Source organism: Erpetoichthys calabaricus, chromosome 7 (assembly GCF_900747795.2).
Source record: "Erpetoichthys calabaricus chromosome 7, fErpCal1.3, whole genome shotgun sequence".
Classification (NCBI taxonomy): domain Eukaryota; kingdom Metazoa; phylum Chordata; class Cladistia; order Polypteriformes; family Polypteridae; genus Erpetoichthys; species Erpetoichthys calabaricus.
The window spans coordinates 8,064,853-8,077,983 of record NC_041400.2 but is presented as its reverse complement, the minus strand read 5'-3'; the positions used below and the strand labels follow the sequence as shown (position 1 = coordinate 8,077,983).

Sequence of the window (13,131 nt, the reverse complement as noted above, 5' to 3'; positions counted from 1 at the left end):
ATTAAATAATTTCTCCAATATACGTAACATCTCCGAAACATTTCTAGACTTTATCCTGTTCTTACGCACCACAGTACTGAAGTATCGGTTAATGCCCGAGTCACTTCACGTATCGATTACTGCAACGCTATTCTATCTGGCATCCCACAAAAACTTATCCATCGCTTACAACTTCTTCAAAAATCTGCTGCCAGGATAATAACCTGCTGTTCTAAATCCACTGAACATATTACACCTCTTCTCTCTCAACTTCACTGGCTCCCTGTTAACTACCGATTACAATACTAAATACCGCTCTTAACATTTAAAGCTCTCCACAGCCTCGCTGATCTCCTACAGACTGACACTCCTCTCGCTCACTCAGATCCTCATCTGCAGCTCGACTTTCTGTACCACACATCAAACTCTGTTCTATGGGAGCTCGAGAGTCTCTCATGGTGCTCCTCAACTCTGGAATTCTCTTCCCTCTCATATACGTCAGCTCGATTCAGTAACACATTTTAAAACTACCCTCAAAACTTATCTTTTCAAACTGGCATACCAATTGTGAATTTTGCACTGTTACCGCCAGTTATCTTTGTTTGTCTTTCTTTTAACAGTGAAATGATACACTCAATGACACAAATAAAAAATTTATTGTATACAAATTGGCTTAATAATTTCTGAAAACATTTCAATCATTCCTCGCTGAATTTCTCTCTCTCTCTCAAACACAATGTGGTTACTTAAATATATACAGGATAGGATCTAAAATCCTTGAAACAGAACTGTCTTGCATGGCTTTTTTCGTGTGTTGCCACTCTGTAATTTGAGAGTATTCAATCTGGCAATATGGAGCAGCCTTAGTTTGTGGAAGACAGACACAACTAAAGACATGAGCATAAAATGATGGTTGTCAATTTCAAACTGTGCTTCCTCGATGTGCTCCATCATCTGAACCGATCTCAGCCCGAACAAACTGATTGATCAAAGATACACTGACAGCTTGCCCTAATGTCAACTGTCGGATAATATGCTCAGCTACTTTGTCCACCTTGACTGTACCCTCAGAAGGAATCATCAAACCTCCCTTGTTTTTTTAATGTGAGCAAGTGGTAGCTTTGATTATATGATGCCAGTACAGCATCTGTTACCAAACTAGCATGGCACACATCGCAGGACAGCTTTCTCAAAATCCCGTCTAAGGGCTTACCTCCCACTGCTTCCTGAGGTGGACTTCTTTGGGAAACTTTCAAAGTTTGAGAAATGTTAACAGCTAACAACAATCTACATAGTTAGTGACTAAATATGTTTAGCCCAGGGGTGGGCAAAGTCATTCCTGGAGGGCCGCAGTGGCCGTGGGTTTTTGTTCCAACCCAGTTGCTTAATTAGAAAACAATTATTGCCAATAATTACATTTCATGGCTTGTTAGTGCTTTAACTCTGCTATGTCAATTCATTCTCATATCCTAGATTTTTTTTCCATTCTAAGGATATCATCCAAATACTTTGAAGTGTAAAACGGATGAGTAATTCTCAATCCTTCACTTTTTTCTCTTCTCTTTCCTTCTAGGTATTTAATTAAACCAAATAGTGCATGATAAATACACACAGGTGTAAAGGGTAACAAGCAAAATGGATAACTGCTGGTTTCTTTTGTCATTTGCATCTTATTGCTAATAAGGAGCAATTAAAAACCGAGAATGCAGCTGTTTAAAACTTAAATAAGCAATAAGGGTTCAAAATCTTAATGAGGGAGATAACTAAAATGAAGCAGAAGTGTTTCTAGAGCAATAAGTGCTTCTTATTAATCAATTGGGTTGGAACAAAAACGTGCAGCCACTGTAGCCCTCCAGGAAGGACTTTGCCCACCCCTGGTTTAGCCAAAACGTTGTTTGGAGGCTCACTTCAGCACATAAATGCTTATCTTTGGTAGCTTAGCCTGGTGTAGCGATAGATAGATAGATAGATAGATAGATAGATAGATAGATAGATAGATAGATAGATAGATAGATAGATAGATAGATAGATAGATAGATAGATAGATAGATAGATAGATAGATAGATAGATAGATAGATAGATAGATAGATAGATAGATAGATAGATAGATAGATAGATAGATAGATAGATAGATAGATAGATAGATAGGGTAACTTTATTAATCCCAATGGGAAATTCACAAAAAATAAAAAGGGATTTTCTAATGGCCAAATATAACCAAAACAATTGTTCAGCTTTACCTATGAAACGTAATCCCTGTGATCTGGTTTGGAGCGTACAGCGGTTTGTACAATCCCAAGCAGCACATGCGTGAGGCATCTTTATCCATTACTTCACTCCACAGCAGAGCCACTCGCAATATGGCGGCGACGTTTACATATGATGTTCCTGGTCATGAGGCGTCTAGTAATTCTATGTCTATGCTTAAAACTGTCATCTTACCTCCAAGTATTCAGTTCTGTTTTGGACTCAGTCTTGTAAACAACACAATCAATTTTCAACCTTTTGCAGCCAGGATCATAAAATACGGGTGGCTGCCCCAAACCTTTCTGACTGTCTGAAGTCTTTTTGTGACAACAATTTGTGTGGAAGAATGGGCCAATATCACACCTGAGCAATGCATGCGACCCGTTTCTCCATACAGGGGGTGTCTTGAAGCTGCCATTACAAACAAAGGCTTTTCTACTAAGCATTAAATAAATTTCAGTAAGTGTGTTCAATACTTACTCCCTGTGTCCACTTTATTACACATAACTTAATTTTTGGACTTTTTGATTTCTTTGTATGTGTGGATTATTTGGGTTGTTACCGACATCTGGTGGAAATTCCATGTCAACAACCCCATTAGAAATGTATTTACTGAGAAAAACATTGACGTGTTCAGTACTTATTTTCCCCGCTGTATGCCTCATCGCTGTGTATATCTGAGACGCTTCAACAAGCGGAAGGTTAAATCACAAGAGCAGTTTTGCGGCTTACCACTAAACAATTCTAGGTTATTTTAATGGACGTTTCTGACATTGTTTGCTGTTGTCTGGCACCGGTGACCAAAGACGTCTATTATTCTATTAAAAACTTTGTTATCTCTATTCTGCATGAAAACATGAGATAACATTTTTATCTCAGCAGTCACAACAAACTACATGGTTTAACTGACATAAAAAAATCATTTTTAGGTAGAGTGCTCCTTTAATCAATCTAACAATTAAATGCTGAAGAACTAAAATGATACATTTTGCACAAATGCTAGTTAAACTCACAATCACCTTAACATGGCTTAAAACCAACGCCCTGGCACAATGGGTGGTTATAAACATCACTGAAACAATTGCCATGTTAATAAGTTACATTATGGAGGCATGAACTCATTCCAAAGCGTTCATTGCTCTCTGGGCTTACTGTTGTCTCCAGGAAGTGTAGCTGTCATATGAGGTGTGAAAAAAATCTGGAATGAATTTTAACTGAGCAGTTATTGCTTTTATCACAGCATAAAGGTTTCATGGAAGATCAAATACCTTCGACCAACGAGAATAACAAGCAAGGGCAATCATGTCACAGTTCAAGGCAATTGTGGTGGAAAGCAGTTCAGATTGCCAAACTCAGAAGGAGAACTAAACAACTGGATCTTACCGGTTACACAGTGGATTGAGAAAGCAGATCCGGTCATGAACTGCACAATCTATCGGGATGTAGATTTCATTTTAACTGGATAGATGTGCCATTTTTAATTCATTAATCTGCACTCCACGACCCAGAATGGTAAATTAAATACAGAAAACAACAAACGGATACGATATGAGGGGTACATATAGTATTTATGTTGACTTTCAGAAAGTATTTGTTAAGGTCCCACAGGAGAAGTTGAGCATAAAACTGTGTGTGTAGATGGGAACAAAACTGGCTAAAACACAGAGGGTGACTGTGTGAGGAACCTCATCAGAATTGGCTGATGTTAAGAGTGGTGACCAGCACGGGTCACTGCTGGGGCTGCTACTGTTTTTAATACAGTCGACCCTTGATATACGACCGGCCTGACATGCGAACAACTTGCTTTACGACCAAAATGTTTGTTTTGAATTACAACCAACATCTTGCGTTACGACCCGAATGCGGTCATGTGTATCCGCTTGTGCGATTGTAAACAAACAGCCGAGAGCGTTTGTAAGCATCAGTCGGAGCCCAGATACATATGTTTGTGGACGTAAGTTCGGTCAGTGCAGTGATTTATATAATTTATTTCGATAATTGCTAAGGAAGGAAGCGAAGGTAACGAAGGTAAAGAATGCGATCACAATTGAAACAAAGAAGGAAATTGTGTGGAAATATGAGAGTGGCGTTCATGTGACTGATCTCGCTAATATGTACAGCATGTCGAAATCCACCATCTCGACAATTTTACAATGAAAAGATTTGTATAAGGAAACTCCTTCCAAACAATAACCAATTTCCATTTCATTCTCCTCCTTCTTCCTTCCTGCAAGCCAAAAATATCAACTTAAATGGTGAGTACAGTATGAAATTGTTGTTTCTGGTAGGCTAGGCACTTTTTATAACTTTTTGGTTAGTACATTAGAAAAATTATTGGTGTTTTTGGTAAATCATGCACATTATAAAACACTTTTCTAATAAAAAAAGTTAAGTAAGTGTTGCTGTGGGCAGTTCAGAACACATTAAGGGCATTTCCATTATTTCTTATGGGAAAAATAGTCTTGACTTACAACCAACTTGAGTTACAACCAGCCCTCGCAAACGAATTGAGTTCATAAGTCAAGGGTTCACTGTATACTGTATATCGTTGGCGGCACGGTGGTGCAGTGGAAGTGCTGCTGTCTCGCAGTAAGGAGACCTGGGTTCACTTCACTTTGCATGTTCTCTCCGTGTCTGCGTGGGTTTCCCCCATGCAGGTTAGGTGCATTGGAGGTCCTAAATTGTCTCCAGTGTGTGGTAGGTGTGCTTGATGTGTGTGTGTGCCCTGTGGTGGACTGGCTTTGTTCCTGCCTTGCACCCTGTGCTGACTGGGATTGGCTCCAACAGACTCCCCATAACACTGTGTTAGGATATAGCGGGTTGGACGATGACTGACTGACTGACTGTATATCAGGGGTCCCAAACTCCGGTCCTGGAGGGCCCCAGTGGCTGCAGGTTTTCATTCTAACCCTTTTCTTAATTAGTGACCTGTTTTTGCTGCTAATTAACTTCTTTTGAGTTCATTTTAATTGAATTGCTCTTGAAGACTCAGACCCCCTTAATTGATTCTTTTTCCTTAAGTAGCAGCCAAACAATAATAAGATACAAAATGAGCAAAACATGTGTGAGTCCATCATACAATATCTGGAAATAAAGAAAGGTGAAGGTCTCCAAAACATTTTAATGGTACTCTTAGAAAAACGAAAATCAACTATTTTGAAAATGTCTGCCATTGCATAATAAGAGCAACAACAAGCCATGGAATTAAAGAACAGGTTTAATTAACGACAAGAATCGACGCCTAATTAAGCAACTGGTTGAAGTGAAATTGGTTTGAGTTTGAGGCACTGACTTAGTTGGTCTTCTGTTGGCTCACTCAATTCACATTTCTTTTCTGTTTGGGTGCCATTTTAAAATTCATTCAAAAGAACTTAATTAGCAGCAAAAACAGGTCACTAATGAAGAAAAGGGTTAGAATGAAAACCTGTAGCCAATGCGGCCCTTCAGGAGCGGAGTTGGTAAACCCTGCTGTATATAAGTGATTTGGATAGGAATATAAATAACAACTTTGTACTGTAGATGATGTCATGCTAGGGGGTTTAACAGATAATTGAGGATCCGTTGAATCATTATAAAGGGATGTGGACAGCATGCAGGCCTGGAAAGAATTGTGGCAGATGAAATTTAATGGAAGTAAATGTAAAAAACTACACATAGGAATTAAAAATGCCAGGTTTGAATATACAATGGGAGGTCTGAAAATTAAAAGAAAACCTTAAGAGAAGGATTTGGGAGGCATAGTGGACTTGACACTGTAGCGGGGCTACATAGTTTATAGTGTTGTCAAATGTTAGTACTGAGTGCGTCTTGTTTCCATTGTCCCATTTGCTGTCTGTGTGTATCAGTGAATGCCGTCCCTGTAAAGGGGGATGGATGATGGAAGGAGACCACAACCCCAAGCCTGGAAAGCACCTGTTCACTATTAATCAATTACAGCCGTCACAGGACCATTTATGCAATCAGGAGGGAATAGCCTGGGGAGAAGGAGAGGAGAAAGGAGACCATTTTTTTCCAACCACGGATCAACTTACTTGCTGTTTTTTCACATCACGCTTTTGCACCAGTTTGTTTTTCATTTTGCCGGACTGTCTTCCATCCCTCATCTGCAGAGACCCCGGGGTAGGATCGTCATCCACCACACGCTGAGGAATCACGGTGAGGTTGCTCCAATTGCCGGGAAAATCAAATGACTCATTTATCGCTAGTTCAGTCAACCGTATTCAGGACAGTTTTTATAACCGGACTCAAGTTCACGATCATTCCGTATATCATTCATTGTTGTTGTTCGTTGTTTGTTATATGTTACAGGGGCAAGGGAGGGTTTTGTTGTATTTATATATGGTGGTGTCTCGTTGTTGCTGTGGTGGAGGAATATTTATATATGTTTATCTTTCTATTTTTGCATTTGTCTTGTTTCATTTAATACATTTAATTAGTTTAATTTTACATACCTGCTTTTGTGTGTTTATATTTACACCGTCGATTGTGGGGAAAAGTTTAATTTGTTAGAGGTACGGCTTGATCGTTAGATTTATACTCAGTAAATTATCCAGGCCACAGGTCTTGGAGGTGTAGCTGCCGGCTGGGTAAGGGGTCAGCCATTACAACACTATCAACTGCCAGAGAGTGTTCAGAAGTCATTAAGAAGGCTAACAGAATGCCATGTTATATAGCACCTTGACGTGTGGAGTACAAGTCACAGGAGGTTCTGCTGAAGCTTTATAACACACTGGTGAGGCCTCATTTGGAGTACTGGGTGCAGTTTTGGTCTCCATTGAGAAGGACTTGGGAGTCATAGTGGACTGGTCACTGTCTATGTGTAGGCAGAGGAGACAAGTGATCAAAAATGCTTACAGGATGTTGGGTTATATAGCACCATAATGTGTGGAGTACAAGTCTAGGGAGTTTATCTTTATGTTAATGTAAAGTATTACATGTAGGGGCTAAAAATGTTAAATTTGAATACACAATGGGAGGTTAGAAAATTCAAAAGTCCACCTTATGAGAAGAATTTAGGTGTCACAGTGGACTCAATGCTATCAACTGCCAGATGGCATTCAGAAGGCTAACAGAATGTCAGGTTATATAGCGCCTTGATGTGTGGAGTACAAGTCACAGGAGGTTCTGCTGAAGCTTTATAACACACTAGTGAGGCCTCATCTGGAGTACTGGGTACAGTTTTGGTCTCCAGGCTACAAAAATGACATAACAGCACTAGAAAAAGTCCAGAGAAGAATAACTGGGCTGAGTCCTGGGCTACAGGGGATGAATGAAGAAGAAAGACTAAAAGAGCTGAGCTTTTACAGTTTAAGCAAAAGAAGACTAAGAGGTGACATGACTGAAGTGTTTAAAATTATGAAGAGAATTAGTCCAGTGGATCAAGACGGTGACTTTAAAATTAGTTCATCAAGAACTCGGAGTCACAGTTGGAAATCTGTTAAGGGTAAATATCACACAAACAATAGGAAGATTCTCTTCACAGAAAGGGCCACAGACATGTTGAACAAGTGACCAAGAAGTGTGGTGGACAGTAGGACTTTAGGGACCTTCAAAAATAAATCTGAAGTTATTTTCAGGAATTAAGTGTACAGGACTGAAGAGCTTTATTGAGCGGAAAGGCACGTTCTCGTCAAAATCTTTTAATGTTCTGTTTTCAGACAAGTTTGCAAATTTATTAAAAATCAAAATCTGTCCGATGCAATCATTGCCAGCCCTGCTTCCTTCCAGACTGGAAAGCTCCATCCCAGCTACTGGACATCATTAGTTGACCTGATAGCGAGAGGACGACACTCTTGTTATGACAATGCAGCGATACAAGGGTGTAGTAGTGCTAACTTTATACCTGCCATTGATTTGATATTTTGGCACAACAAAACTATAATAATAATAATAATAATAATAATAATAATAATAATACATTTTATTTATATAGCACCTTTCCCATGCTCAAGGCGCTCAACTGCCATTTAAATGGCTGGACCTTCAACTCTCTTTCAAGTTTCTTGTCCTTCCTTTACAACATGTAATTACATTCTATTACTACTATTATTTTTGGATATTACCCAATGTTAAAAATAAACTGCTCCAAAAACTTAAAGGAATCCTTTTGAATCCAAGTATAGCATCAAGTCAATGAACCTTCTGGGCTATTGATCTGGTCAGTTAAGTAGCAGAGGGGCTCGTTCATCAGTTTCAGCTGCTTTGGTGCACTTGAGGGGCGACAATGAGAAGACACCCAAAACAGGAATGAATGGTTTAACAGGTGGAGGGAGGCCACTGACATTTTTCTGTCCTCATCTGTTTTATCACTCGTTTTGCATTTGGCTATGGTCAGTGTCACTACTGGTAGCATGAGGCCATACCTGGACCCTAGAGAGCTGGCACATGTAGTCCAACTTCTCCATGATGCTACATCAATACGTGGGATTGTCAGAGGGTTTGCTGTGTCTCCCAGCACAGTCTCAAGGGCATGGAGGAGATTCCAGGAGACAGACTGGCAGTTCCTCTAGGCGAGCTGGACAGGGCCACTCGTAGAAGGTCCTTAACCCATCAGCAGGACCCACCGGTATCTGCTCCTTTAGGCAAGGAGGAACAGGATGATCACTGCCAGAGCCTACAAAATGACCTCCAGCAGGCAGGCAAGCCACTGGTGTTAATGTCTCTGACCAAACAATCAGAAACAGACTTCATGAGGGTGGCCTGAGGGCCCGACGTCCTCTAGTGGGCACCGTGGAGCTTGATTGGCATTTGCCATAGAATACCAGAATTGGCAGGTCCACCACAGGCAGGTGCCCTGTGCTTTTCACAAATGAGAGCAGGTTCACCCTGAGCACATGTGACAGAAGTGAAAGGGTCTGGAGAAGCTGTGTAGAATGTTATGTTGCCTGTAACATCGTTCAGCACGACCGGTTTGGTGGGGCGTCAGTGATGGTCTGGGGAGGTATATCCATGGAGGGACGCACAGACCTCTACAGGCTAGACAATGGCAACTTGACTGCCATTAGATATCGGGATGAAATCCTTGGACCCACTGTCAGACCTTATGCTCCAGGTGCTCGACAATGCCCGGCCTCATGCGGCGAGAGGATGAAGGAATTGATACCATTGACTGGCCCCCATACCCACGCTCACTCACCTGACCTCAATCTAAACAAAACACCTCTGGGTGGGACATTATGTTTCGGTCCATCTGACGCCACAGTCTGTCCAGGAGCTCAGTGATGCCCTGGTCCAGATCTGGGAGGAGATACCCCAGGACACCATCCGTCGTCTCATTAGTATGTTGTCAGGCATGGGGTTGGGGGGGGCATACAAACTACTGAGTACGATTTGGAGTTGCTGCAATGAAATTTCAACAAAATGGACTCGCCTGCCACATCATGTTTTCCCTTTGATTTTTGGGGTGTCTTTGAATTCAGCCCTCTGTAGTTTGATCATTTTCATTTCCATCAAACGATGTGCCATCCTTTCGTTCCTAACACATCACCAGTCCATATCAGTAGAGATATCCAGCAGGAGTTTTTTCCCCATTGAGATCTGAAGTGTTTTCAAAGTGTTCCTTTAATTTTTTTTCAGCAGTTTAAATTGAATAAACAGAAATGTGATATGTAGGTCTTTGATTAAGTAAAAAGAGAAAAATTATAAAAGCTCCAACTTTAAAAACAATGAACTGCACCTGACTCTTACACCATTTTCTAATTTGGTGTAAATGGCACTGCTTACCCTGTGGTGGGCTGGCACCCTGCCCAGGCTTTGTTCCTGCCTTGTGCCCTGTGTTGGCTGGGATTGGCTCCAGCAGACCCCCGTGACCCTGTAGTTAGGATATAGCGGGTTGGATAATGGATGGATGGATGGCACAGTTTACCTGCATTCTATGTGGTGGACAGCGCTAGCCACTTTCTGATCCCTTCAGCTTTCAAGCACAACTGTGAGAGATGATTCTGGGATTCCTCACAGCCTTAACGAATGAAACCGTCACAAACATTTTCTATAAAGATGTCGGTGTATTGTGGAAATTTACTCACCATGTTATAGTCCATCATAACTTCTTCCATCTCTGTGTTAGTGTTCAACTTGTCTACTAGCTGGAGGGAAGACAATAAAAATGAAAATGTTTTAAAAACCAACAGTGATAGGAATCCAAACAAGCAGGCATGGCCGTCTAAAAAAATATCAAATGCTGTCCATTTTCCAGACTCATTTATCTAATTACAAACAAGGAGTCAATCCCAGAATCCCAGGGGGACACCAATGCATCACAGTAAACGCTCACTTAATGTGCCTATAAAAAGTACTCAATCTATTGGAAGTTTTCATGTTTTATTGTTCTACAACTTTGAAGTGGATTTAATTTGACTTTTTTGAGACATGGCGTGAGTAGGAAGACCTTACACTGACAGTGATCAGACTAGAGAAATCAGAAATCTTAGTGATTGGCAAAAGTGGATATAATGAGGGTATTAGAAATAAACTTGATCCATGAGGCCTAAAAGTTAAGACAGAGGTAAAGAATTTAGGGGTAATTATTGACTCTGACCTAAATTTTAAATCACATATTAATCGGATTACCATGACTGCAGTTTTTCACTTAAGAAATATACAGTAGCAAAAGTTAGATCTCTTATAACTCTGCAAGATGCTGAAATGGTGTGTGGCGCTCCCGATATCTATGCAAAAGGATGAAGGTCCAAGTCTTTAGAGTCCTGGTGCTTACTGTCTTGCTGTATGATTTCGATACATGGACGCTATCCAGTGACCTGAGACGAAGACTGGACTCCTTTGGTACTGTGTCGCTCCGGACAATCCTTGGGTACCATTGGTTTGACTTTGTGTTACTCATGGAGTCCTGAATGAGGGACATGACCTGCATTGTGAGGGAGCCTCAGTTACGGCACTACGGACATGAGGCGCGTTTCCCCGAAGGTGATCTAGCTCGTAGGATCCTTATTGTTGGGGACCCGAGTGGCTGGACCAGGCCAAGGGGTCGCCCACGTTAACACCTGGCTGTGGCAGATAGAGGGTCATTTCCGGAGGGTGGGACTGGACCGTGTGTCGGCATGGGGAGTTGCCAACCGGGATCCCGAGCTGTTTCGTTTTGTGGTGGGTGCGGCAGTGCATGCTCCCCAACCTGTCGTAAACTTTTGTTTTTAGTCGACTACATTACTGAAATGCACTCCTCTCAGAACCACCCAAAAAAACACATCATTCGATTGCAACCAGTGCAGAATGCAGCTGCCGGCATCTTAACTAGGAAAAGAAAATCCGAGCACATCACACCAGTCCTGATGTCACTACACTGGTTACCTGTGCCATTTAGAATTACCTTTAAAATACTGCTGATGGTTTACAGAATTTATATTTCAGAATCCCTCTCACCTTACACTCCAAATCATAACCATAGATCTTCAAATGAGGGTCGGCTTAGAATTCTAAGAGCTCAACTTAAATGAAGTGGTGAGGCGGCCCTCTGCTGTTAGGCACCTCAAATCTGGAATAGCTGACCGATAGAAATTCGCCAGGCTAATACGATGGAGCACTTTACAAAAACTGCTAAAAACACATTATTTTAACATGGCTTTCTCATGGCTTCATTTTAGTTAAACCCTGATATTCTATATATGCATTGAATTATCTTTGTTTTTCCACAATCCATACTAACCCCTACTTTCTCTGCTGTTCTTTTTCCGGTTTTCTGTGATGGTGTTCTGCCATACCCCCCACTACTCGATCAAAGCACCTTGCAGTCCCTATATTGTAGTATTGAAGGCCAGGGGTCCACATGACCCTCATCATTGTCTAATTCTTCCACATGAAGCCTGAAAACCATGAGGACTGATTGAGATCATTTATGTTAGGTAGAATACCCAGTGGGGCCTGGCCAGGTGGTCTCATGGCCTCAGAACCCCTGCAGATTTTGTTTTTTTTTTTCTCCAGCCTTCTGGAGTTTTTTTTTTTTTTTTCTGTCCTCCCTGGCCATCGGAACTTACTTTATTCTTTGTTAATTAGTATTGCCTAATTTTATTTTTTAATTTTTTTTTCTTTATCTTGTTTAACACTTTGGGCTCAATCATTTGTATGAAAATGTGTTATATGTTGTTGTTGTTGTTGTAGAGGTAGCAACACCACCATTGCCCCACTGTGTTCCTCACTATACATGCATTAGAGGTCACAGTGCCTATAACACATGTTCACCCCCTTGTAAATTTAACATTTTATTCTTAAACAACATTGAACCACAGTGGATTTAGTTTGGGTATTTTTAAAGTGATCAGCAGAAGAAGTCAAAGTAAAAACAGATCTCTGCAAAGTGGTCTAAATTAATTACAAATAGAAAACACAAAAATGTTGATGTCATAAATATTCCATCCCTTTAATATGACAAACCCTAAATCATCACTGGTGTGACATACTGCTTTTTGAAATCACAGAATTTGTTCAGTGTAGATCACCTGTCTGTGGTTTTAGTTGATTGTGTATATAAAAGCACCTGAATGTGGAAGTGCTCACCCATAAACTGTCTACACTTGGCCTGCACCTCACCTTCTGTGACTGGCTCCTAGACTTTCTGACTGGCAGGCCCCAGTCTATTAGGATAGGTAGTAGGATTTCAGCCAGCATTATCACAAACACGGGCGCCCCGCAGGGATGTGTCCTCAGCCCCATCCTCTACAACAGGGGTGCCCACACTTTTCGGCTTGCGAGCTACTTTTAAAATGACCAGGTTGAAATGATCTACCTACATTAAAAATGATATATATATATATATATATATATATATATATATATATACATATATATATATATATATATATACATACAGTGGAACCTCGGTTTGCGAGCATAATTCGTTCCGGAAATGTGCTCGTAGTCCAAAGCACTCGTATATCAAAGTGAATTTCCCCATA

The 13,131-nt window shown here is 40.8% G+C and overlaps 1 protein-coding gene across 1 annotated transcript in view; it reads right to left on the bottom strand.

Annotated features, from left to right (window-relative positions):
* ift74 (intraflagellar transport 74) overlaps positions 1 to 13,131 on the bottom strand; it is a 154,900-nt gene that overhangs the window by 115,703 nt on the left and 26,066 nt on the right. The window contains exon 7 of the mRNA XM_028805050.2: positions 10,252 to 10,311. Within this exon, the coding sequence (XP_028660883.1) occupies positions 10,252 to 10,311 (60 nt within the window). The remainder of the gene's footprint in view (positions 1 to 10,251; positions 10,312 to 13,131) is intronic.